Source organism: Phocoena phocoena, chromosome 5 (genome assembly GCF_963924675.1).
Source record: "Phocoena phocoena chromosome 5, mPhoPho1.1, whole genome shotgun sequence".
In the NCBI taxonomy this organism is placed as follows: domain Eukaryota; kingdom Metazoa; phylum Chordata; class Mammalia; order Artiodactyla; family Phocoenidae; genus Phocoena; species Phocoena phocoena.
This window is the reverse complement of record NC_089223.1, coordinates 49877237-49904212: the sequence shown is the minus strand read 5'-3', so window position 1 is coordinate 49904212 and position 26976 is coordinate 49877237. Positions and strand designations below refer to the sequence as shown.

Genomic DNA, 26976 nt, shown 5'->3' with positions numbered 1-26976 from the left:
GGACCTGGGCTATTCAGAAGTCTTGTAAGGGACATGAATAAGACAAAATTTAAAATAATTTAATGACAAAAATGAGTTTTTTTTTTAAAAAAATGTAGAAATAAGGTCAGGAATAAGGTTATTCCTGTCATAATTAATAACTTGATTCCTGGGATACATGCATTTTATTCCGCTGGTTAAATGTTATTAATATGACTTGGGTAAAGCGGTTAACTGGAAGCACTGCATGAAAATTTTAATTTTTTGAAGCCGGATGAATGCAGATTCCTTTTATAAGCATTAAGGAATCAGCCAGAAAGTAAATTGGAACTGATCATGAATGTTGCAGCTTGGGAACTTATAAAGTTGTATATTGCTCAAAGACGAAGACACCATGTGGTGAACAAACTTAATGAAAAATATAGCTCAGAGAACTTGATAGTCATATTTCTTAGCTAATGAGTTCTTTTATGTGAGATATTTTAGAAACTATAATGCGTTTTCAAATATTACATATAGAGGATTCCTTGAAGAAGATCAAAGAAATCTGTTGACTTCGTCATTGATATGGTATATTGTACTCTCACTGGCAATGAATATTTGAAGTCTGAAAGACAAAGCTCAGTGATGGATCACAGCCTCCATTTGCGTTATCCTTGAACAAATTAAAAAATTCTAATTTTGAACCATTTTTTTAAGATCTTAGTTATCAAGAAAACAGGGAAAGATAAGTGACAAATTATATAGTTTTTCTTTTTTTCATGAGATTCTTATCGTGACTTCTTGGCTATTCTAATTGAACACTCTATGTGACATTTGAGCTCAGATTAACCCCCCTTTGATTCCTCCCTCTCTCCCCAACATATTCACTGATTCTTCTGTTTTTCACCTTGTGTATAATTTTTAAAATGGTAACAAAATTAGACTAGTTGAGAGTTCTTGTAAATGGTCACAGCACTGGAAGTCTTACCTCTCTCTAGAGCATGCACAAATGCTACAGCAAGCAGGAAAACCAGGATCCTCTTCATTTTCCTGCCGGCAAGTCCTGTAGCACCCCTGTCTCCTGTACGTTACCCAGTTTAAAAAAAAAAAATGGCATCCAAAAGTAACCAATTCCCTTTTACTAATAAGATTCCTGACTGTGAGCTAATCAATTATTAATCTCTACATGGAAGGAAGGGCAGTCATCCTTGGGCCACAAGAGATAAAATATCATCAATCAAGGCAAATAGACAACCTGGGGAAAAAGTAGTGGAAAATCTAGGAGATTTTAATCATTAACTTTGTCAAACTGCAAAAGAGTCAGGGTATATATAGATTTTTCCCCCCCACTTCTGCTTTTTGCTAAAGCTTATCTAATGTATTTATGGGCACATTTTCCCTCCCTCTTTCTGTGTTGTCTTTGGACATTCCCTACCCTTCTCATGTGTATAAATGGAAACTTGGAGGTGTCTCTTTGTTTAAACCTACTACAAATAAAGATTATCTTAAAATATCACAGACTAGATGTTTAATAAGGGCAAAAAAAGTGAGAACCCAATTTATCACAATTGCTCAAATCCATAATTTTAATGCTATATATTTTATTGAAGATGATTGGGTTAGTACTTTATATTTATGTGCTATATTACACAAATATATTTCTAAAGCACTGACATACATATTAGAAATAACCCTTGAAATCACAAAAATTAGTGGCAAATCTTGGACTCCCCATAGCTCATTTAAAGTTCTTTTTACTAGTACTATACAACTAGTGTATTTTAGGATAATATAACTTGAGAGTACACAGTTGGCCTTGTAGAATGCAGAATCCACCATCTTCATTTTACAGAAGAAGGAACTAAACCCCAGAGATTCTGTGGCTTGCCCAGAAAGGCACAGGTAGTTGTCGTTCATTCCATCACTGGAAACAGGTCAGCATCTTGTTCTTGCAGTAGTCATCTTTTCAGGAAACAGGGTCAGATAAGGATTGGGTACACCAGCTCTGGAATCAAATTCCTACTCAGCTCTTATCGGCTATATAACCTTGGAAAATCATCTCTCTAAGCCTCATCTCTCTCCTATGCAAAATGATGATAACTTCTAGTACTTTTGTTACAAGTGTTGTGAGCTTCATTAAGATACTGTGCAAGGTTTACCATAATAACAAACACATGGTAGCATGCATTAATGTTAACTGTTGCTCTCATTCTAGTTATTGCCCCCTCTTTTCACTGGCTCTCCAAATTTTATAATATCTGAGAAGGTTATTGAAGCTAATGAGGCCTAGAACTCAGTGGAAGATCTTGAAGCCAGCCTGTATTATGAGTTTAGGACCATCACAGATAAGTGGTAAAGAATTCTGATATCAGTTTAGTAGCTAAGGGTTAACTGCATGGTCAGATTCCATCAAAATCTCAAATTGCATAAGCAGTTACATTTTTAGTAAGATTCTCCATCTATATTGAAAATTGTTGAGTGTTAAGTTCAGAAAATACAGTCCAGGTAGTTGGAAAAGGATAACTAAGCAAGATTAAAGCAGAGATATCTCTATAAAGCCAACGGAAATTCACATGCTAGAGGAGACTAAAAGGTACTCTAAATATTGCTAGGGGCAGTATGGGAAGATAGCCTTACTGTTCAAGGACCAACTATATGCTGTTCAAAGATGAACTTCCTTCCTACTACAAGTCCTCTAAACTTTTCCTTTGGCTAAACTCTTAGTTTACTTTGCAAGTTAATTTAAAAGTGTGTTTTAATCTTAGTATAGATTATTTGGAAGTGCCAAATAATCAAGTGGCACTAATAATCAACTGTTATCTTAAGTGCCAAAACACTTAAAAATAACTAAGAAGACCAGAACTCAGAAACATTATTAACACATTATAGTTTCCATTTTTAAGATAATACACATATCCATTTTTATAGAGCTTTGTATTTAACAGTATTTCATCTTCTGATGATTAGTTCATTCAAAGATATACTGGTTTGTTTCCCATTAATTTTGCTACAGTTTAAGATTAGCCTGTTCTTTCATTTAAAAAACAATTATAACTTTATCTCTGATTTTGCAATAACATCTACCACTTTTGTTTAATGATAAACTACATGTAGCAAGAGTTGCAACATCTCATTTAGGTCCTCCTGAGAAATCTCTACACAAGCTGCCAAATGCATTCTCTTGGCTGAGTTTACCTTTTTCCAACTGAAAATCAGCACTCGTGTGCTAATAGCTAAATACATTAACCATCTCTCAGTCTTATTTATATAACTCTCCTTTAATTCTTTTACATGTTGATAGCTCACCGTCATTCTGTTGGAAAGAAATAATTGGCTTAATTGAGACATCTCATCTTGCCATGACTACTCTAGTAAGTCCAATGGGGCGGGGGGAAGATAAAAAAGACCGAGTGAAATCTTCTGCCACAGTTACAGCAACTCAGAAATTTATAATGGAAATAGTTATTTTAGAAGAATTATTTATTAAATAAGCAGTAGAATTTCACAAGAATTTTTTGCCCATAAAGAATCAAATAGCATATACAGAAGTCGAAATAAGTTGTTGTACACATGAAATTGATATACTATTATAAACCAGTTAAAAAGCTGATTTGAAGTAATCTCCCATCTCTTTATCTTGCCATTGGCTTCAGAAGAAATGTAGGTTTCTCCCTAAACAGGGCTAGTTCTAGGCAAAATTGTGAGATAAAGCCCATCTTTAGTTCTTTCGCTATCACATTCTCTTCTTGTAGTAACTCTTAGATCTTACACCCTTTACTAAAGGAGTATCTTTAACATTTTTATGGTGTAACAGGCTGCTTAAAACTCTCCTATTATAGTAGTCCAGTAGAAATGACCTTCAAATCGATTTCATTTGCCAGTGTTTTCATTCAGATTCTCTTTATTATATTGTTAAAGTGCATTATCAGCGTCTTTCCCTGATAAATGACCTGGTGAAACGGATATCAATAGCATAAAGTGATATCCTTAAAGTTGATGTGCAGAGCAGGAATGGTGGACAGTCTAGGCTGCAGGGAACTCTCGTAACCCAATCACTTTGCTTTTCTCGACTCCCATGAGAAGTTCCAATATCCTAATAAGTCTCCCTTTTTACTTAAGCCTATTCAAGCTGCATTTATTTGCAATTAAAAGCATCCTAACTAACGTATTTTAGACCAGTCTTCCCTCTGTTGCTGTCATTATTTATCTGAAATGTGAACAGGACCATGTTATTGCTTCCCTACTTACAACCCTTCAGTTAAATGCCTGCGCTCAAAGTTTGTGACTTCATGTTACCTACCTCTGTAGGGTACTCTTTGCATATTAAAATTTAGTACAGCTGAACTGCTTGTGGTTCACTGAGCACATTGTGCTGCTGGGCCTCCAAAGGTCTTTGTTCACACTCTTTTCTTTGAAAGACCCCCTTTGTTGTTTTGTGTGATTGCTCTTATCTTTTACTAGAAGAAGGCTTTCACTTATTCATTTGACATATATTTAATTGACACCACTTTACGCCAGCTGTCACGCAAATAGTTGGTATTATAACGGTGTACATAACTACCTCGTGGATCTTCTAATCCAGCTAGGAAAGCAGATAATGAAAACAACAAATGTGTTGAGTGGTGAGTGTGTGGAGGACGGAAGCGGAAGCGGAGGTGGTAAAAGTAGATGCAGAGAGACCAGTCTGAAGGCTGCTTTGAAGTCCAAGCAAGGGATGACAGTGGCTCAGCCTGCGGTACTGGCAATGGGATGAAGAGACTCTACTTAGAAGACAGAAGTAGGGGGGTGATAATTGACTAGATGTTGGGAGGCAGTAGGAGTCAGAGGTGATTCCCTAGGTTTCTGGCCTAAGCAAGTGAGTGACATCTATGCCATTTTCTGGGATAGAACAAACTGGAGGAGACACATAGTTTGGGGGAAGATGTGTTAGGGAGAATTTTGATTAGGTACATGAATATACAGTTGGCTCTCTATAGCTGCAGGTTCCATATCCTTGGATTCAACCAATCTCGAATTGAAAATACTTTAAAAGTTCCAGAAAATTCCAGAAAGCAAAACTTGAATTTGCTGACCATGGCAACTATTTACATAGCATTTATGTTGTATTTACAGCTATTTACATAGGATTATATTGTGTTTACAACTATTTACATAACGTTTACATTGCGTTAGACCTAAGTAACCTAGAGATGATTTGAAGTATACCAGAGAATGTGTGTAACTTATATGCAAATACTGCACCATTTTATATAAGGGGCTTGAGTATCCTTGGATTTTGATATCTGTGGGGATTGTGGAAGCAATCCCCCCAGGAGATCAAGGGTTGACTACCACCCTGGAGTGCAGAAGAGATCTGAATTTCCAGGCTGCAGTGAGTCTTCCTTCTCTGAGCTGTGCTCTCCCACAGTGCTCTTAGTCTAGCTAAAGTTTATTCATCTAGGTATTCCCGAAAGCTAGCACAGAAACTCAACATGGTAAATCCTGAGAAACAATCAGTTTAATGGAGGAATTTAAATATCTAGTGAGTCTGTCAATCCTCTGTTTAAAATGAAGGGCTATGATAGAAATCTATGATTTTGCTCATAGATATCCAGGTAAAATTTGAACAAATCACTGTTTTGATGAACAAGCTAATTCATTTATAATTTTACTTGGATTTTTATGCAAATCTGTGAATGATTCCTTTGTATTTAAAACAAAACAGGCTATTAGATAAATATTTTCAACAGAGGACAGAAGTTAGAAAAATCTCACAAACATAAATGATTTATTAAGCAAGATGGCTTCATTTATTTTAAAAGGAAAATTTGAACTAAAATTAGAGAAAATTGTCTTCTACCATGGCTCCATCTACCAAGACTGCAGTAGTTTAAGAAGTCTTATGTGATAAACTGGCAAATCATCAATTTCCCAAGAACACTTTCATAAAGAAACACACATCGCTAAAGAGAATCATAGGGCTTCCCTGGTGGCGCAGTGGTTGAGAGTCTGCCTGCCGATGCAGGGGACATGGGTTTGTGCCCCGGCCTGGGAGGATCCCACATGCTGCGGAGCGGCTGGGCCCGTGAGCCATGGCCGCTGAGCCTGCGCATCCGGAGCCTGTGCTCCGCAACGGGAGAGGCCACAACAGTGAGAGGCCCACGTACCGCAAAAAAAAAAAAAAAAGAGAATCATAGATATTTAAGAGAAATGCTTATTCAGACTAGAAAACAATTTTATATTCTGCCTGGAAAGACAAAGGAAGAAAGAAAAAGAAAAGGAAGGAATCCAGGAACAAGGTTCATCTGAGCTTTCCTCAATAACCTTGGACAAACAGCTACATATTTCTGCCTCTGTTTGATGGAATGAAGAACTCCATAGTCACCACTGTTGTAAGCATAGTCATAACTAGTAAACTGTCAGCTAAGTATTCTTAGTACTGTTGGGAAAAAAGATGTCTAGGTTCAGTTAAAAAGAAATCACTTTATAGCAATTTCTTGCGCAGCTATTTTCCAACACTGAAGCCAACTAATTGGTGAAAACAGGTCTGCCTATTAAAACTGCAATTATTTTCTAGAGCATTGCCAATGGTGGTATATTTTTTGTATCATTTATAGAGAAAGAGGCAGAGGTTGATAAAAGAGAAAATGAGAGAATGGGGAAAAATAAAAGATGAAAGAGAATGAGAAAATGCATCTACTTACGGTAAAATATCTGCTGTGAATAGTACAGATTGTTGTGCCCAAAATGTACATATTTCTCTTCCAAATTTTAAAATACTTTCTCAGAATAGGGTCTATAAAGATAGACTGTTAATATTCATAGCCTGTGTTAAACTTCATTAAGAGTTTCTAATAATGCTGTTTCCTATATATTCTGTAATAAGCAGGATTCTATAGAAGAAAGTCTGGCAATTTGAATAAAAAGTGATACTTAGGGGCTTCCCTGGTGGTGCAGTGGTTGAGAGTCCACCTGCCGATGCAGGGGACGCGGTTTCGAGCCCCGGTCCGGGAGGATCCCACATGCCGCAGAGCGGCTGGGCCTGTGAGCCATGGCCGCTGAGCCTGCGCATCCGGAGCCTGTGCTCCGCAACGGGAGAGGCCACAACAGTGAGAGGCCTGCGTATCGCAAAAAAAAAAAAAAAGTGATACTTAAATTGGATTATATGGGTTTGAAATTTTCAGGAGCATATTGTGACACTAGTTAATATTAGATAATCTAATAAATTCTACTTGGTTGAAAATGTATTACCTTGGTTTTCATGAATTTCTATATAGGTGGGTCTGGAAAGTTAAGAAATAGGAAATTTTATGAAACTGATTGCGATAGGCAGAATAATTCCCCGCAGACCTCTCTGGCGCCCATCCCCCCCGGCCCCCCTCAAATGTCCACGTCCTAATGCCTGGAACTTGTGAATGTTATGCTACATAGCAAGGGGGAATTAAGTTGCTGATTGGATTGCTGTAAAATATGGAACTTTTCCTGGATTATCCTTGTAGTCCCAATATAATCACAAGGGTCCCTTAAATGTGGAAGAATAAGGCAGAAAGTAAGAGTCAGAGAAAGCTGTGAGGAGAAAAGCAGAGATTGGAGTAATGTGATTGCTGGCTTTGAAGATGGAAAGGGGCCATGAGGCAAGAAATATGGGCAGCCTCTAGAAGTTGGAAAGGGCAGGAAAACAGGGATGTTAAAATTTCCAGCTCTTGAGGATTTTTCCATTTTTTCTTATATTCCTCTACTGTTGTAGAGTCTTGAATTTTGAAGCTCTGTTATTATATACATACAGACTTATAACTTATCTTTCTGATACATGTACCCTTTTATTGGTATGTCCTTTATGTAATACTTTGTCTTGGTCTCTTTTGTCTAATATTAATATAGCCATGACAGCTTTGTTATACTTTTACATGGCATATCTTTTTCCATGTTTTTACTTTGAAGCTATTTGTGTCTCTGTAAAGTGACTCTCTTGAAAAAGGAATATGATTGCATCATTTTTATTAAGACTTATCTCCACTTTTTGATGGGAGTGTTTATTAGTTCATTTATGTTTAATGTTATTATTGATATAATTGAATCTATCATCTTGTTGTTTTATGTACTTGAATGCTTTCCATTTTTCTCTTCTGTATTTCCTTTGTTCTTTTCTTGCCTCTTGTTGAATGTTTCATTAATTTTTTGCAGCTTCTTCGCTTTTATTTTTCAGTGGTTGCTCTAGGACTAACAATACTCATCTTTAATCAAAGTTTATTGGTTTTATATCTGGCACTTTCTATTTCACACTTCTCATTTCATATCTGATAGTTTTTATTTCCTACTTTCCACTTCATATTTTCATTACCATTTCACGCATTTTAAAAGCTTACAACAGCATAATACCATTTATCCATCCCATCCTTTGTACTTTGTCATACTTTGTATTTTTGTTTTATAAACCTTTCAGAGCTATTCTTTTTGCCTTATATTTTATTTAGCCCTTTACTTTTTAAATTTTATTTATTTATTTTGGCTGTGCTGGGTCTTAGTCATGGCACCCAGGATCTTTGTTGTGGCATGCAGGATCTTTTAGTTGCAGCATGCTAACTCTTAGTTGCGGCATGCATGCAGGATCTTGTTCCCTGACCAGGGATCGAACCCCGGCCCCCTGCATTGGGAGCGCAGAGTCTTACCCACTGGACCAGCAGGGAAGTCCCTATTTAGCCCTTTAAACATGTTTTCCTATTAACTTCTGACAAGTAGTTAGTGGTCATTGTTATTATTGCTGTTCTGTATGTGGTATGTCTTTTTTTTTACTCCAATTGCTTTCAAGATTAGCACTTTACCTTCGGTTTTCAGTAGTTATTATCTGATGTACATGGTGTGGTTTTTTTTCCTATCTATCTTGATAAGGGTTCATAGAGCTTCTTGTTTCTGTAAGTCAGTGTTTTTCATCAAATTTGTGAAAGATTCAGACATTATTTCTGAAGGATTTTTCTGCTTCATTCTCATCCTCTTCAGGATAATAATTACACATGGTCCCAGTGGTGTATTAGACTATTTGATATTGTCTCACATCCCTGAGGTTCTACTCAGCTTCTTTAACCTTTGTTCTCTCTGCTCGTCAGTTTGGATAATTACTGTTCATTAGTCTCAAGTTCATTACTCTTGTATCTCCAATCTCATTCAATAAATTTAGCATTCTTCAGTTTTTGAATTTCTATTTGATTTTCTTAGTTTCTGTTTACTCAAGACCGTATTTGCTTTAAATGCTTTAAACATATTATCTTTTAAATCTTTCTCCATATTAATAAAAGCTGCTTTGTTTGTAGTCTTTGTCTACTAAATACTATGTTTGGGCCATCTCAGAGTTGGTTTCTACTGATTTTTTTTTTTTAAATCTGGATTATCAGTGAGATTTGCTTCAAGTGTAGAAATATTTTCACTATACACTGTACTTTATTGAAGATATGTTATAATAACTCTGTATTCTATTCTATTCCTGTAAAGATTTGAATTTTGTTTCAGTTGGCACTTCAGTTACTGACCAATCATCTTAAACTCATGTGAGCTTAATATTGTCTTTTCTTAGAGTGGATGTGTGGAGAGCACAAAGCGTTTCCCAAGCCCCTGTAACTTGGACGGGCTTAACCCTTCTAAACACTATTACTCTTGTAAGGATGTAGATTTTAGACTCTGTACAGGTGAGTCTGGAGTAGGCCTTACTCTACAGTGAGGTCTGTATTTCCAAGGTGTAGTCTTTCTAGTGTCTTAGCTGGGTGCTTTGGTGTTTAAAAAGGTGATAAAGGGGTTTTCCCACTATCGAGGTGGGGCCTCCAAAGTCTTCTAGCACTGCTTGACCTCTAGTCTCTTTTCCTTTCTCAACACCTTACTAGCCACTTTTTGGTAAACCATATATGTAATTATATATATAATTTTATATATAATTACATAATTTTTATATAAAACTATATATATAATTTTCTTAAAGCAAAATTACTGAGCTATAATTTAAATTCCATAATGTTTACCTATTTATGGTATAAAATTGAGTGGGTTTTGGTATATTCAGAGTTGGACAACCAGCACCCTATCTAATGTTAGAACATTATCATTACCCCAAGGAGAAACCCTATAGTTCTCCTTTTGGCATGATAGTATGAGGAGCTCCATAGACTTGCTCCCCAAAGAAACTGGTGAAAATCTATGGAAATGATTCTAAGGGCATGTAGCAAATGAGAAGCTTAATTAAGAAAATCGACTAAACTTGGTAAGAAAAGCGACAGTCTGTGGAATCTGAGCCAAGACCTACTCACTCACTCCTAGCTCCAGCTCAGCAAGACAAGTATAACGAAGTACTCAGGGCTCCCTTTCACCCCATCTCCCAGTTAGAAGGCTATTTTCCATAGAGGGGCAGGATGCCAGCATTTCTCCTCATACATTCACCTACCTGTTGCTGGGGCTAAGTTCCAGTTGAGTGTGGCCTAAAAATTGGTGCCCTTTTTCCTCCCAGGCCCCATTTGTGGGAGGTAGACTCCACCTTGGGCCTGGCATGACTAACTGCCCTTGCTTCAGCCCCAGGACAAGAGAGACAAGCCAAGGAGATTTGGGGTTGATGCCTGTTCCCTCCGCTGAATGCTCAGCTCAGCTGACACTCTATACTTTCTATTTTACTATTAATGTCTTAGAAAAAGGTATGGGGATAATTTTCAGGATCTTAAATTTGGCAATGGATTCTTATATATGATACTAGAAGGATGAACAACAAAAGAAAACATAGATAAAATTAGTATCCTTTTGAAGTGCAAATTTTTTTTTATCAAGAAAGTGAAAAGACAACCCACAGAGTAGGAAAAAAAAATACTCGCAAATCATTTCTGATAAGGGTCTTGTATCCAGGGAATTCCCTGGTGGTCCAGTGGTTAGGACTTGGGACTTTGACTGCTGAGGGCCTGGGTTCAATCCCTGGTTGGGGAACTAAGATCCCACAAGCTGTGCAACGCAGCCAAAAGGAAGAAATAAGTCTTTGTATCCAAAATACATAAAGAACTCTTACAATTCAACAACAGCAATCCAATTAACACTGGTAAAGGATCTGAATAGACATTTCTCAAAGGGAGGTATACAAATGGCTAATAAGCACATGAAAGATGCTTGACCTCATTAGTCATCAGGAAAATGCAAACCAAAATGGCAATGAGGCACCACTTCATACCCACTAGAATGACTATATTCTCAGTCAGATAATAATGTGTTCTTGGGGATGCAGAGAAATTTGGACCCTCATAAACTGCTTGTGAGATGTGAATTGGTGTAGCCACTTTGAAAAATCATCTGTAAGTTCCTCAAATGGTTAAACTTACCATATGGCCCAGCAATTCTACTCCTAGATTTCTACCCAAGAGAAATGAAGCCATATGTCCACATGAAAATTTAAATGTTTATAGCAGCACTATTCACATTAGCCAAATGGTGGAAAAACCTCAACTGTCCATCAATCCATAAATGGGTAAACAAAATGTGGTATATCCTTACAGAATACTGGGACTGAAATATGGATACATGCTTAACATGGATTAACCTTGAGACCATTATGCTAAGTGAAAGAAGCAAGTCATGAAAGACCACACATCACATGATTCTGTTCATATTGACATATTCAGAATAGGCAAATCTATGGAGACAAAGTAGATTAGTGGTTGCCTAGGTTTGGGGGAATGGGGGATCCGTGTGGTGATAGCTAAAGGCTATAGCATTTCTTTTGGAGGCGATGAAAATTTTTTAAAACTGACAGTGGTGATGGTTTTATGTATCTGTGAATATACTAACACTTTAAATGGATGAATTACATAATATGTGAATTATTTCAATAAAGCAGATACTATTAAAAAAAAAACACCTTACCCATTAGCAAGCCTCATAAGTCTTTGCCCTGCGCACACATAGCTGAGACTTCTGTGTGGGACCTATGGGGAAGCTATGCCCCCTGAGTGTATTTCCTGCCTGCACACAGATTCTTTCCCTCTGGTACCCTACTCTGCAAATTCCACTGTTTAAGCTGCCCTAAGTTCTAATCTCTGCCTCCTCAGCTCAGTGGGATCGCTGTGCTCCACTTTTGGATTTCAGCTGGATATAGCAAGGTCAGGACATTTTATACAAATAGAGAATCAAGGTAACCTTGGAGCTCACCTTTGTCCTTACCCAGAGGGATCTCAAACTTATCTGTTGTCCAGTCCTGAAAACAGGTACTTCATTAATGCTTTCTTACAGCCTGAACTCTAGTATGGTACTTGACTTTCCTGCTATTCCTTTATACCCAGAAGGGAAAATACTCTAAACGGATAAACACAATTACAAATACCTAAAATATAAAAAAACTTTGCCTATAAATGTTAACAATAATAAATAATTACTCAAGAACTTTACTGGCATATTCTAAAATTTTTAAATGACTAGACTTTAATTTTTAAATGTTAATATTTCTCCTCAACTTTCCTGTACCTTTGTGTAATTTTTTCTTTTTACCTGTTCTAAGTCTAGTTTAATGCTAAGATGGAAATTAATCTTAATATTGGAAGGATCAAGTGTTTGAAGAAACCAGCTTAAATTTTCTGTAATTTTGTTGAAGTGAACAAAATAATTTTTTGAACTAATTGACTTTATTGTACTCTTGAATAATACCTTTATTTCTTTGCTTTGCTTGAACAGATGTCTTGACTCTGCGTATTGGATATAAGCCTTTAGTGTAATAACTTCATATATTCACCATTTTAATTATTTTTTATTAAGTATTCTGGTGAACCCTTCATTATTTTAATAGTCTTAGTTTCTCCAGTGCATTTAATTAGTACAATTAGTGTTTGTTTGAAGTTTAATATTATTTGTGTGTGTGTATACATATGTATATATGTATATACAATATATATTTTTTGGATTGACATTTACCTTCTGGAGTATTCACATGCAAAATCATTAGGTTAGGTCAAGATGATCTTTCACAGGAAAACAAGACCCTTAGGATGGGTAGTCTAATTAGCATGGGTAGTCTAATTACAGGGAATTAAAAAAAAATTAAACAATACAAAATTTTCAAGTTGTTTTCACATTGCTCTTCTCATTCTTGATATCCCAGAGTTTAATTAGCACTATTCAGACATTGTTTTGATTGAATTGATTGGATAACAGTCAAATCGCTGCCTACTTCAGTCAAACCACCATTTGGAACACTCAAATGTGTGACTGAGAGAGAAAGGGATCTGATGAACTCAGTTTGATGTCATATCTAAACTCTAATTGGGTCGGGGATAAAAAGCACTAGCAAAGAAAAGTTGTTTTCTGGTAACAGAAAAACTTTTATTCTCATTCTATTTCTACTCAAGTTTCTTTTAAAAAAAGGAATCTGATTATCTATTAGATAGTTTACTTTGGACTTTAACTTCAAATGTGGAGACTTTAAACAGGAGGTTAATGTATAACGAAAACTTTACATATTTCTCCCTTTCCTGTTTCAAAGTACTGCCATGTGAATGCTATACGAGGATTCACTCTGAAAAAGGAGTCCAGTTAAATGTAAAGGGATACAGTACAATTTAAACACTGGCTATTTGGTTTTTTTTTTTTTTTTTTTTTTTGTCCTCTTACTTCAGATATCTGGGAATCTACTGCATCCCCACAAAGAAAATTTGGTATAAAGTGACAGTTCTTAAAAAGTTTTTTAAAAAATATGAATGGATATAGGTAAGTGCTAATGTGAACAGTATCATATGCACTTCAATATTGCTTTACAATTTACAAACTGCTTTCCTATACTTTTAATTTCCTTTGTTCTAGACAGCAATTTATGCCTTGATAGGCAGAACATTAATTTTACAAACAAGAGAGTTGACTCAATACCAATGGTACTTGAGAATTTTTAAGATTAGAATTCAGAACCTGACTGCAAGACCAGAGTACTTCCCACTAACTGGATTAGAACAGATTATCACCATTGGTATATAAGGTAGATGGCTTTCTCCTAATGGAGTAAGCAATCTCTTAGAACAGTGGAAAGAGCTTGAACTTTGATGTTCGACAAAGATTTGTATCTAAGCTTTACCTATCAACCTTGATTAATACAATAATATGAGTTTAATGAAAAAAGTCTAAATGGAAAAAGTTTACTTAAAGCACCTAGGTAAATATAGACATTCAATTCAACACACACACAAACATAACTTGTTTTCTATTTTGTATTTTTAGAACACATCATTTTTCTCAATCATGGATAATTCATGAGGAGTTAAATTTCTTGGTTCTATAAATGTTGACTGATAAAACAAATCGGAAGAAATAAAATAAACCCCCTTTTTAAAACAAATGACTAATCTGTAGTCATTTGGCATAAGTATAGTGACAAATTGTTCATAGCATATTCTTTGTTATACTGTTAATTATAGTATTTTGACTAGCATTAGTAACACATTCATTCATTCATTCACACTTTTGTTCATCCAGGCACTGTTCTAAGAATTGAGGGTAAGGTAATGAAAATACAGTCAAAAATATTTGCCCTAATGGAATGTAATTCTAGTGGGATAGAATTATTTGTTAAGTAGTGATAATCGCTTTCTAATGCAAAAGTTTTTAGTGGACCCTAAACACTACGAGAAATCCGATGAGCCCATGTTCTTCTAAATTGCATGTGGCATATCTATTTTAGTATTCATAGTCCTCTAATACATACGATTATATACTTTTTAATATTAAGGATATTTGAGCCTCTGTTGCCCAAGGAAAATTGTTCTATAATGAGAAGCCCATCCCAATACTATTTTTTTTAAAGTTTTGTACATTTTTAAAGTCACTGAGTACCAAGGGGATTTGAATTTTATTAATTTTTTCATACAGCAGGTTCTTACCAGTTATCCATGCTATACACATTTGTATACATGTCAATTGCAATCTCCCAATTCATCACATCCCCACCCCCCACTGCTTTCCCCCCTTGGTGTCCATACGTTTGTTCACTACATCTTTGTCTCAATTTCTGCTCTGCAAACTGGTTCATCTGTACCATTTTCCTAGGTTCCACATATATGTGTTAATATACTATATTTGTTTTTCGCTTTCTGACTTACTTTGTATAACAGTCTCTAGATTCATCCACGTCTCTACAAATGACCCAATATCATTCCTTTTTATGGCCGAGTAATATTCCATTGTATATATGTACCACATCTTCTTTATCCATTTGTATATTGATGGGCATTTAGGTTGCTTCCATGACCTATATTGTAAATAGTGCTGCAGTGAACACTGGGGTGCATGTGTCTTTTTGAATTATGGTTTTCTCTGGGTATATGACTGGTAGTGGGATTGCTGGGTCAGATGGCAATTCTATTTTTAGTTTTTTAAGGAACCTCCATACTGTTCTCCATAGTGGCTGTATCAATTTACATTCCCACCAACAGTGCAAGAGGGTTCCCTTTTCTCCACACCCTCTCCAGCACTTGCTGTTTGTAGATTTTCTGATGATGCCCATTCTAACTGATGTGAAGTGATACCGCATTGTAGTTTTGCTTTTCATTTCTCTAATAATTAGTAATGCTGAGCAGCTTTTCATGTGCTTCTTGGCCATCTGTATGTCCTCTTTGGAGAAATGTCTATTTAGATCTTCTGCCCATGTTTTGATTGGGTTGTTTGTTTTTTTAATATTGAGCTGCATGAGCTGTTTATGTATTTTGGAGATTAATCCTTTGTCCATTGATTGGTTTCCAAATATTTTTTTTCCCATTCTGAGGGTTGTTTTTTGTCTTGTTTGTAGTTTCCTTTGCTGTGCAAAAGCTTTTAAGTTTCATTAGGTCCCATTTGTTTATTTTTGTTTTTATTTCCATTACTCTAGGAGGTGGATCAAAAAAGATCTTGCTGTGATTTATGTCAAAGAGTGTTCTTCCTATGTTTCCCTCTAAGAGTTATACAGTGTCCGATCTTACATTTAGGTCTCTAATCCATTTTTGAGTTTATTTTTGGGTATGGTGTTATGGAGTGTTCTAATTTCATTATTTTACATGTAGCTGTCCAGTTTTCCCAGCACCACTTATTTATTTATTTTTACATCTTTATTGGAGTATAATTGCTTTACAGTTGTGTTAGTTTCTGCTTTATAACAAAATGAATCAGTTATACATATGTTCCCATATCTCTTCCCTCCTGCATCTCCCTCCCTCCCACCCTCCCTATCCCACCCCTCTAGGTGGTCACAAAGCACCGAACTGATCTCCCTGTGCTATGCGCCCAGCACCACTTATTGAAGAGTCTGTCTTTTCTGCATTGTATATCCTTGCCTCCTTTGTCATAGATTAGTTGACCATAGGTGCATGGGTTTATCACTGGGCTTTCTAACCTGTTCCATTGATCTATATTTCTGTTTTTGTGCCAGTACCATATTGTCTTGATTACCGTAACTTTGTAGTATAATCTGAAGTCAGTGAGTCTGATTCCTCCTGCTCTGCTTTTTTCTCTCAAGACTGCTTTGGCTCTTCGGGGTCTTTTGTGTCTCCATAGGAATTTTAAGATTTTTTGTTCTAGTTCTGTGAAAAATGCCATTGGTAATTTGATAGGGATTGCATTGAATCTGTAGATTGCTTTGGGTAGTATAGTCATTTTCACAATATTGATTCTTCCAATCCAAGAGCATGGTATATCTCTCCATCTGTTGGTATCATGTTTAATTTCTTTCATCAGTGTCTTATAGTTTTCTGCATACAGGTCTTTTGTCTCCCTAGGTAGGTTTACTCCTAGGTATTTTATTCTTTTTGTTGCAGTGGTAAACGGGAGTGTTTCCTTAATTTCTCTTCCAGATTTTTCATCATTAGTGTATAGGAATGCAAGAGATTTCTGTGCATTAATTTTGTATCCTGCAACTTTACCAAATTCATTGATTAGCTCTAGTTGTTTACTGGTGGCATCTTTAGGATGCTCTGTGTATAGTATCATGTCGTCTGCAAACATTGTTTTCCAATTTGTGTTCCTTTTATTTCTTTTCCTTTTCTGATTGCTGTGGCTAGGACTTCCAAAACTATGTTGAATAATAGTGGCGAGAGTAGACATCCTTGTCTTGTTCCTGATCTTAGTGGAAATGCTTTCAGTTTTTTACCATTGAGAATGATGTTTGCTGTGGGTCTGTCTTATATGGCCTTTATTACGTTGAGGTAGGTTCCCTCTATGCCCACTTTCTGGATAGTTTTTATCATAAATCGGTGTCGAATTTTGTCAAAAGATTTTTCTGCATCTATTGAGATGATCGTATGGTTTTTATTCTTCAGTTCGTTAATATGGTGTATCACATTGATTGATTTGCATATATTGAAGAATCCTTGCATCCCTGGGATAAATCCTACTTGATCATGGTGTATGATCCTTTTAATGTGCTGTTGGATTCTGTTTGCTAGTATTTTGTTGAGAATTTTTGCATCTATATTCATCAGTGATATTGGTCTGTAATTTTTTTTTTGTAGTATCTTTGGTTTTGGTATCTGGGTGATGGTGACCTCATAGAATGAGTTTGGGAGTGTTGCTTCCTCTCCAATTTTCGGGAAGAGTTTGAGAAGGATGGGTGTTAGCTCTTCTCTAAATGTTTGATAGAATGCACCTGTGAAGCCATCTGGTCCTAGACTTTTGTTTGTTGGAAGATTTTTAATCACAGTTTCAATTTCATTACTTGTGATTGGTCTGTTGATATTTTCTATTTCTTTCTGGTTCAGTCTTGGAAGGTTATACCTTTCTAAGAATTTGTCCATTTCTTCCAGGTTGTCCCTTTTATTGGCATAGAGTTGCTTGTAGTAGTCTTTTAGGATGCTTTGTATTTCTGCAGTGTCTGTTGTAACTTCTACTTTTTCATTTTTAAATTTATTGATTTGAGTCCTCTCCCTCTTTTTCTTGATGAGTCTGGCTAATGGTTTATCAAGTTTGTTTATCTTCTCAAAGAACCAGGTTTTAGTTTTATTGATCTTTGCTATTGTTTTCTTTGTTTCATTTAATTCTGCTCTGATCTTTATGATTTCTTTCCTTCTGCTAACTTTGGGTTTTGTTTGTTCTTCTTTCTCTAGTTCCTTTAGGTGTAAGGTTAGATTGTTTGTTTGAGATTTCTCTTGTTTCTTGAGGTAGGCTTGTATAGCTATAAACTTCCCTCTTAGAACTGCTTTTGCTGCATCCCATAGGTTTTGGATCATCGTGTTTTCATTATCATTTGTCTCTGGGTACTTTTTGATTTCCTCTTTGATTTCTTCAATGATCTCTTGGTTATTTAGTAATGTATTGTTTAGCCTCTATGTGTTTATGTTTTTTACGTTTTTTTTCCCCTGTAATTGATTTCTAATCTCATAGCATTTTGGTCAGAAAAGATACTTGATATGATTTCAATTTTCTTAAATTTATTGAGGCTTGACTTGTGACCCAAGTTGTGATCTGTCCTGGAGAGTGTTCCATGAGCAGTTGAGAAGAAAGTGTAATCTTCTCTTTTTGGATGGAATGTCCTATAAATATCAATTAAATCTATCTGGTCTATTGTGTCATTTAAAGCTTCTGTTTCCTTATTTATTTTCATTTTGGATGATCTTTGGATGATTGGTGTGAGGTGTTAAATTCCCCCACAATTATTGTGTTACTGTTTTTTTTTTTAATTTTTTTTTTAAACATCTTTATTGGGGTATAATTGCTTTACAATGGTGTGTTAGTTTCTGCTTTATAACAAAGTGAATCAGCTATACATATACATATGTTCCCATATGTCTTTCCTCTTGCGTCTCCCTCCCTCCCACTCTCCCCATCCCACACTTCCAGGCTGTCACAAAGCACCAAGCTAATATCCCTGTGCCTTGCGGCTGCTTCCCCCCACCTATCTACCTTACTACGTTTGTTAGTGTGTATATGTCCATGACCCTCTCTCGCCCTGTCAAAACTCACCCTTCCCCCTCCCCATATCCTCAAGTCCGTTCTCCAGTAGGTCTGCGTCTTTATTCCTATCTTACCCCTAGGTTCTTCATGACATTTTTTTCCCTTAAATTCCATATATATGTGTTAGCATACGGTATTTGTCTTTTTCTTTCTGACTTACTTCACTCTGTATGACAGACTCTAGGTCTATCCATCTCATTACAAATAGCTCAATTTCATTTCTTTTTAAGGCTGAGTAATATTCCATTGTGTATATGTGCCACATCTTCTTTATCCATTCATCCAATGATGGGCTCTTAGGTTGTTTCCATGTCCTGGCTATTGTAAATAGAGCTGCAATGAACATTTTGGTACATGACTCTTTTTGAATTTTGGTTTTCTCAGGGTATATGCCAAGTAGTGGGATTGCTGGGTCATATGGTAATTCTATTTGTAGTTTTTTAAGGAACCTCCATACTGTTCTCCACAGTGGCTGAACCAATTCACATTCCCACCAGCAGTGCAAGAGTGTCCCCTTTTCTCCACACCCTCTCCAGCATTTATTGTTTCTAGATTTTTTGATGATGGCCATTCTGACTGGTGTGAGATGATATCTCATTGTAGTTTTGATTTGCATTTCTCTAATGATTAATGATGTTGAGCATTCTTTCATGTGTTTGTTGGCATTCTGTATATCTTCTTTGGAGAAATGTCTATTTAGGTCTTCTGCCCATTTTTGGATGGGGTTGTTTGTTTTTTTGTTATTGAGCTGCATGAGCTGCTTGTAAATTTTGGAGATTAATCCTTTGTCAGTTGCTTCATTTGCAAATGTTTTCTCCCATTCTGAGGGTTGTCTTTTGGTCTTGGTTATGGTTTCCTTTGCTGTGCAAAAGCTTTGAAGTTTCATTAGGTCCCATTTGTTTATTTTTGTTTTTATTTCCATTACTCTAGGAGGTGGGTCAGAAAGGATCTTGCTGTGATTTATGTCATAGAGTGTTCTTCCTATGTTTTCTTCTAAGAGTTTGATAGTTTCTGGCCTTACATTTAGGTCTTTAATCCATTTTGAGCTTATTTTTGTGTATGGTGTTAGGGAGTGATCTAATCTCATACTTTTACATGTACCTGTCCAGTTTTCCCAGCACCATTTATTGAAGAGGCTGTCCTTTCTCCACTGTACATTCCTGCCTCCTTTATCAAAGATAAGGTGTCCATATGTGCGTGGGTTTATCTCTGGGCTTTCTATCCTGTTCCACTGATCTATCTTTCTGTTTTTGTGCCAGTACCATACTGTCTTGATTACTGTTGCTTTGTAATATAGTCTAAAGTCAGGGAGCCTTATTCCTCCAGCTCCTTTTTTCGTTCTCAGGATTGCTTTGGCTATTCGGGGTCTTTTGTGTTTCCATACAAATTGCGAAATTTTTTGTTCTAGTTCTGTGAAAAATGCCAGTGGTAGTTTGATAGGGATTGCATTGAATCTGTAGATTGCTTTGGGTAGTAGAGTCATTTTCACAATGTTGATTCTTCCCATCCAAGAACATGGTATATCTCTCCATCTATTTGTATCATCTTTAATTTCTTTCATCAGTGTCTTATAATTTTCGGCATACAGGTCTTTCGTATCCTTAGGTAGGTTTATTCCTAGATATTTTATTCTTTTTGTTGCAATGGTAAATGGGAGTGTTTTCTTGATTTCACTTTCAGATTTTTCATCATTAGTATATAGGAATGCCAGAGATTTCTGTGCATTAATTTTGTATCCTGCTACTTTACCAAATTCATTGATTAGCTCTAGTAGTTTTCTGGTAGCATCTTTAGGATTCTCTATGTATAGTATCATGTCATCTGCAAACAGTGACAGCTTTACTTCTTCTTTTCCGATTTGGATTCCTTTTATTTCCTTTTCTTCTCTGATTGCTGTGGCTAAAACTTCCAAAACTATGTTGAATAAGAGTGGTGAGAGTGGGCAACCTTGTCTTGTTCCTGATCTTAGTGGAAATGCTTTCAGTTTTTCACCATTGAGGATGATGTTTGCTGTGGGCTTGTCATATATGGCTTTTATTATGTTTAGGAAAGTTCCCTCTATGCCTACTTTCTGGAGGGTTTTTATCATAAATGGGTGTTGAATTTTGTCAAAAGCTTTCTCTGCATCTATTGAGATGATCATATGGTTTTTCTCCTTCAATTTGTTAATATGGTTTATCACATTGATAGATTTGCGTATATTGAAGAATCCTTGCATTCCTGGAATAAACCCCACTTGATCATGGTGTATGATCCTTTTAATGTGCTTTTGGATTCTGTTTGCTAGTATTTTGTTGAGGATTTTTGCATCTATGTTCATCAGTGATATTGGCCTGTAGTTTTCTTTCTTTGTGACATCCTTGTCTGGTTTTGGTATCAAGGTGATGGTGGCTTCGTAGAAGGAATTTGGGAGTGTTCCTCCCTCTGCTATATTTTGGAAGAGTTTGAGAAGGATAGGTGTTAGCTCTTCTCTAAACGTTTGATAGAAGTCACCTGTGAAGCCATCTGGTCCTGGGCTTTTGTTTGTTGGAAGGTTTTTAATCACAGTTTCAATTTCAGTGCTTGTGATTGGTCTGTTCATATTTTCTATTTCTTCCTGATTCAGTCTTGGCAGGTTGTGCATTTCTAAGAATTTGTCCATTTCTTCCAGATTGTCCATTTTATTGGCATAGAGTTGCTTGTAGTAATCTCTCATGATTTTTTTTATTTCTGCAGTGTCAGTTGTTACTTCTCCTTTTTCATTTCTAATTCTATTGATTTGAGTCTTCTCCCTTTTTTTCTTGATGAGTCTGGCTAGTGGTTTATCTATTTTGTTTATCTTCTCAAAGAACCAGCTTTTAGTTTTATTGATCTTTGCTATTGTTTCCTTCATTTCTTTTTCATTTATTTCTGATCTGATTTTTATGATTTCTTTCCTTCTGCTAGCTTTGGGGTTTTTTTGTTCTTCTTTCTCTAATTGCTTGAGGTGCAAGGTTAGGTTGTTTATTCGAGATGTTTCCTGCTTCTTAAGGTGGGCTTGTATTGCTATAAACTTCCCCCTTAGAACTGCTTTTGCTGCATCCCATAGGTTTTGGGTCGTTGTGTCTCCATTGTCATTTGTTTCTAGGTATTTTTTTATTTCCTCTTTGATTTCTTCAGTGATCACTTCAGTATTAAGTAGTGTATTGTTTAGCCTCCATGTGTTTGTATTTTTTACAGATCTTTTCCTGTAATTGATATCTAGTCTCATGGCGTTGTGGTCGGAAAAGATACTTGATACAATTTCAGTTTTCTTAAATTTACCAAGGCTTGATTTGTGACCCAAGATATGATCTATCCTGGAGAATGTTCCATGAGCACTTGAGAAAAATGTGTATTCTGTTGTTTTTGGATGGAGTGTCCTATAAATATCAATTAAGTCCATCTTGTTTAATGTATCATTTAAAGCTTGTGTTTCCTTATTTATTTTCATTTTGGATGATCTGTCCATGGGTGAAAGTGGGGTGTTAAAGTCCCCTACTATGAATGTGTTACTGTTGATCTCCCCTTTTATGGTTGTTAGTATTTGCCTTATGTATTGAGGTGCTCCTATGTTGGGTGCATAAATATTTACAATTGTTATATCTTCTTCTTGGATCGATCCCTTGATCATTATGTAGTGTCCTTCTTTGTCCCTTTTAATAGTCCTTATTTTAAAGTCTATTTTGTCTGATATGAGAATTGCTACTCCAGCTTTCTTTTGGTTTCCATTTGCATGGAATATCTTTTTCCATCCCCTTACTTTCAGTCTGTATGTGTCTCTAGTTCTGAAGTGGGTCTCTTGTAGACAGCATATATAAGGGTCTTGTTTTTGTATCCATTCAGCCAATCTGTGTCTTTTGGTGGGAGCATTTAGTCCATTTACATTTAAGGTAATTATCGATATGTATGTTCCTATTTCCATTTTATATATTGTTTTGGGTTCGCTACTATAGGTCATTTCCTTCTCTTGTGTTTCGTGTCTAGAGAAGTTCCTTTAGCATTTGTTGTAAAGCTGGTTTGGTGGTGCTGAACTCTCTCAGCTTTTGCTTGTCTGTAAAGGTTTTAATTTCTCCATCAAATGTGAATGAGATCCTTGCTGGGTAGAGTAGTCTTGGTTTCAGGCTATTCTCCTTCATCACTTTCAGTATGTCCTGCCACTCCCTTCTGGCTTGTAGGGTTTCTGCTGAGAGATCAGCTGTTAACCTTATGGGGATTCCCTTGTGTGTTATTTGTTGTTTTTCCCTTGCTGCTTTTAATATGCTTTCTTTGTATTTAATTTTTGACAGTTTGATTAATATGTGTCTTGGTGTGTTTCTCCTTGTATTTATCCTGTATGGGACCCTCTGTGCTTCCTGGACTTGATTAACTATTTCCTTTCCCATATTAGGGAAGTTTTCAACTATAATCTCTTCAAATATTTTCTCAGTCCCTTTCTTTCTTTCTTCTTCTTCTGGAACCCCTATAATTCGAATGTTGGTGCGTTTCATGTTGTCCCAGAGGTCTCTGAGACTGTCCTCAGTTCTTTTCATTCTTTTTTCTTTATTCTGCTCTGCAGTAGTTATTTCCACTACTTTATCTTCCAGGTCACTTATCCGTTCTTCTGCCTCAGTTATTCTGCTATTGATCCTATCTAGAGTGATTTTAATTTCATTTATTGCATTGTTCATCGTTGCTTGTTTCATCTTTAGTTCTTGTAGGTCCTTGTTAACTGTTTCTTGCATTTTGTCCATTCTACTTCCAAGATTTCGGATCATCCTTACTATCATTATTCTGAATTCTTTTTTAGGTAGATTGCCTATTTCCTCTTCATTTGTTAGGTCTGGTGGGTTTTTATCTTGCTCCTTCATCTGCTGTGTGTTTTTCTGTCTTCTCATTTTGCTTATCTTACTGTGTTTGGGGTCTCCTTTTTGCAGGCTGCACTTTCGTAGTTCCCGTTGTTTTTGATGTCTGTCTCCAGTGGCTAAGGTTGTTTCAGTGGGTTGTGTAGGCTTCCTGGTGGAGGGGACTAGTGCCTGTGTTGTGCTGGATGAGGCTGGATCTTGTCTCTCTAGTGGGCAGGTTCACGTCTGGTGGTGTGTTTTGGGGTGTCTGTGGCCTTATTATGATTTTAGGCAGCCTCTCTGCTAATGGGTGGGGTTGTGTTCCTGTTTTGCTAGTTGTTTGGCGTAGGTTGTCCAGCACTGTGGCTTGCTGGTCGTTGAGTGAAGCTGGGTGCTGGTGTTAAGATGGAGGTCTCTGGGATATTTCCACCGTTTAATATTATGTGGAGCTGGGAGGTCTCTTGTTGACCAGTGTCCTGAAGTTGGCTCTCCTACCTCAGAGGCAGAGCCCTGACTCCTGTCTGGAGCACCAAGAGCCTTTCATCCACACAGCTCAGAATAAAAGGGAGAAAAAGTAGGGAGAATTAGTAGAAGTATGAGTAAAGAAAGAAGGAAAGGAGGAAAGGAAGGAAGGAAGAAAGAAGCAAAGAAGGAAAGAAAGGAGGGAGGGAGGGAGGGAGGAAGGAAGGAAGGAGGGAAAGAAGGAAAAAAGACAGAAAGAAAGATGATACAGTAAAAATAAAATAAAGTATAATATAGTTATTGAATTAAAAAATATTTAGAAAAAAAAAAAGGGACGGATAGAACCTTAGGACAAATGTTGGAAGCAAAGCTATACAGAGAAAATCTTACACAGAAGCATACACATACACCTTCACAAAAAGAGGAAAAGGGAAAAAAATCATAGATCTCGCTCCTAAATTCCACCTCTTCAATTTGGGATCATTCCTTGTCTATTCAGGTATTCCACAGATGCAGGGTATATCAAGTTGATTGTGGAGCTTTAATCCGCTGCTTCTGAGGCTGCTGGGAGAGATTTCCCTTTCTCTTCTTTGTTCTCACAGCTCACAGGAGCTCAGCTTTGGATTTGGCCCTGCCTCTGCGTGTAGGTCGCTGGAGGGCGTCTGTTTTTTCGCTCAGACAGGACGGGGTTAAAGGAGCCGCTGATTCGGGGCCTCCGGCTCACTCAGGCCGGGGGTTGGGGGATGGGGGAAGGAGGGGCACTGCGTGCGGGGCCGGCCTGCGGCGGCAGAGGCAGCGTGACGTTGCGGCAGAGGCCGGCATGATGTTGCGCCAGCCTGAGACCCGCCGTGCGTTGTCCCGGGGAAGTTGTCCCTGGATCCCGGGAACCTGGCAGTGGCGGGCTGCACAGGCTCCGCGGAAGAGGGGTGTGGAGAGTGACCTGTGGTCGCACACAGGCCCCTTGGTGGCGGCAGCAGCAGCCTTAGCGTCTCCCGCCCGGCTCTTGGGTCCGCGGTTTTAGCCGCGGCTCGCGCCCGTCTCTGGGGTTTGCGCTTTCAGCCGCGGCTCGCGCCCGTCTCGGGGGCTCGCGCCCTCAGCCGCGGCTCGCGCCCGTCTCTGGGGTTCGCGCTTTTAGCCGCGGCTCGCGCCCGTCTCTGGAGTTCCTTTAAGCAGCGCTCTTAAACCCCATTCCTCGCGCACCAGGAAACAAAGAGGGAAGAAAAAGTCTCTTGCCTCTTCGGCCGGTGCAGGCTTTTCCCCGAACTCCCTCCCGACTAGTCGTGGTGCACTAACCCCTTCAGGCTATGTTCAAGCCGCCAACCCCAGTCCTCTCCCTGAGCTCCGTCCAAAACCAAAACCCGAGCCTCAGCTCGCAGCCCCGCCCGCCCCGGCGGGTGAGCAGACAAGCCTCTCGGGTTGGTGAGTGCCGGTCGGCACCGATCGTCTGTGCAGGAATCTCCCCGCTTTGCCCTCCGCACCCGTCGCTGTGCACTACTCCGCGGTCCCGAAACTCCCCCCTCTGCCTCCCGCAGTCTCCGCCCGCGGAGGGGCTTCCTAGTGTGTGGAAACTTTTCCTCCTTCACAGCTCCCTCCCACTGGTGCAGGTGCCGTCCTTATTCTTTTGTCTCTGTTTTTTCTTCTGCCCTACCCAGGTACGTGGGGAGTTTCTTGCCTTTTGGGAGGTCTGAGGTCTTCTGCCAGCCTTCAGTAGGAGTTCTGTAGGAGTTGTTCCACGTGTGGATGTATTTCTGGTGTATCCCTGGGGAGGAAGGCGATCTCCGCGTCTTACTCTTCCGCCATCTTCAAGGTCCCCCCTGTGTTACTGTTGATTTCCTCTTTTATAGCTGTTAGCAGTTGCCTTATGTATTGAGGTGCTCCTATGTTGTGTGCATATATATTTATAATTGTTATATCTTCTTGATTGATCCCTTGATCATTAAATAGTGTCCTTCCTTCTCTCTTGTAACATTCTTTATTTTAAAGTCTATTTTATCTGATATGAGTATTGCTACTCCAGCTTTCTTTTGATTTCCATTTCCATGGAATATCTTTTTCCATCCCCTCACTTTCAGTCTGAATGTGTCCCTAGGTCGGAAGTGGGTCTCTTGTAGACAGCATATTTATGGCTCTTGTTTTTGTATCCATTCAGGAAGCCTGTGTCTTTTGCTTGGAGCATTTAATCCATTCACATTTAAGGTAATTATTATTTATTTTATTTTATTTTATTTTGCGGTACGTGGGCCTCTCACTCTTGTGGCTTCCATTGCGGAGCACAGGCTCCGGACGTGCAGGCCCAGTGGCCATGGCTCATGGGCCCAGCCACTCCACGGCATGTGGGATCCTCCCAGACCAGGGCACAAACCTGCGTCCCCTGCATCAGCAGGCGGACTCTCAACTACTGCGCCACCAGGGAAGCCCTAAGGTAGTTATTGATATGTATGTTCCTGTTACCGTTTTCTAAATTGTTTTGGGTTTGTTTTTGTAGGTGCTTTTCTTCTCACTTAGAGAAGTTCCATTAGCATTTGTTGTAGAGCTGGTTTGGTGGTGCTGAATTCTCTTAGATTTTGCTTGTCTGTAAAGCTTTTGATTTCTCCATCGAATCTGAATGAGATCCTTGCTTGGTAGAGTAATCTTGGTTGTATGTTCTTTACTTTCATCACTTTAACTATATCATGCCACTCCCTTCTTGCTTATAGATTTTCTGCTGAGAAATCAGCTGTTAACTTTATTGGAGTTCCCTTGTATGTTATTTGTCATTTTTCCCTTGCTGCTTTCAATAATTTTTCTTTGTCTTTAATTTTTGCCAATTGATTACTATGTGTCTCGGCATGTTTCTCCTTGGGTT

The 26976-nt window shown here is 37.8% G+C and overlaps 1 protein-coding gene and 1 non-coding gene across 2 annotated transcripts in view; one reads left to right on the top strand and one right to left on the bottom strand.

Annotated features, from left to right (window-relative positions):
• Window positions 1-1097, bottom strand: part of GC (GC vitamin D binding protein) — a 41620-nt gene extending 40523 nt beyond the window's left edge. The window contains exon 1 of the mRNA XM_065877667.1: window positions 950-1097. Coding sequence (XP_065733739.1) covers window positions 950-1007 — 58 coding nt within the window. The 5' untranslated portion in view covers window positions 1008-1097. The remainder of the gene's footprint in view (window positions 1-949) is intronic.
• Window positions 1098-10820: 9723 nt separating this feature from the next.
• On the top strand, window positions 10821-10893 carry TRNAQ-UUG (transfer RNA glutamine (anticodon UUG)). The gene has a single exon. It is a non-coding gene; the product is annotated as a tRNA-Gln (tRNA).
• The last annotated feature ends 16083 nt before the right edge of the window (window positions 10894-26976 follow it).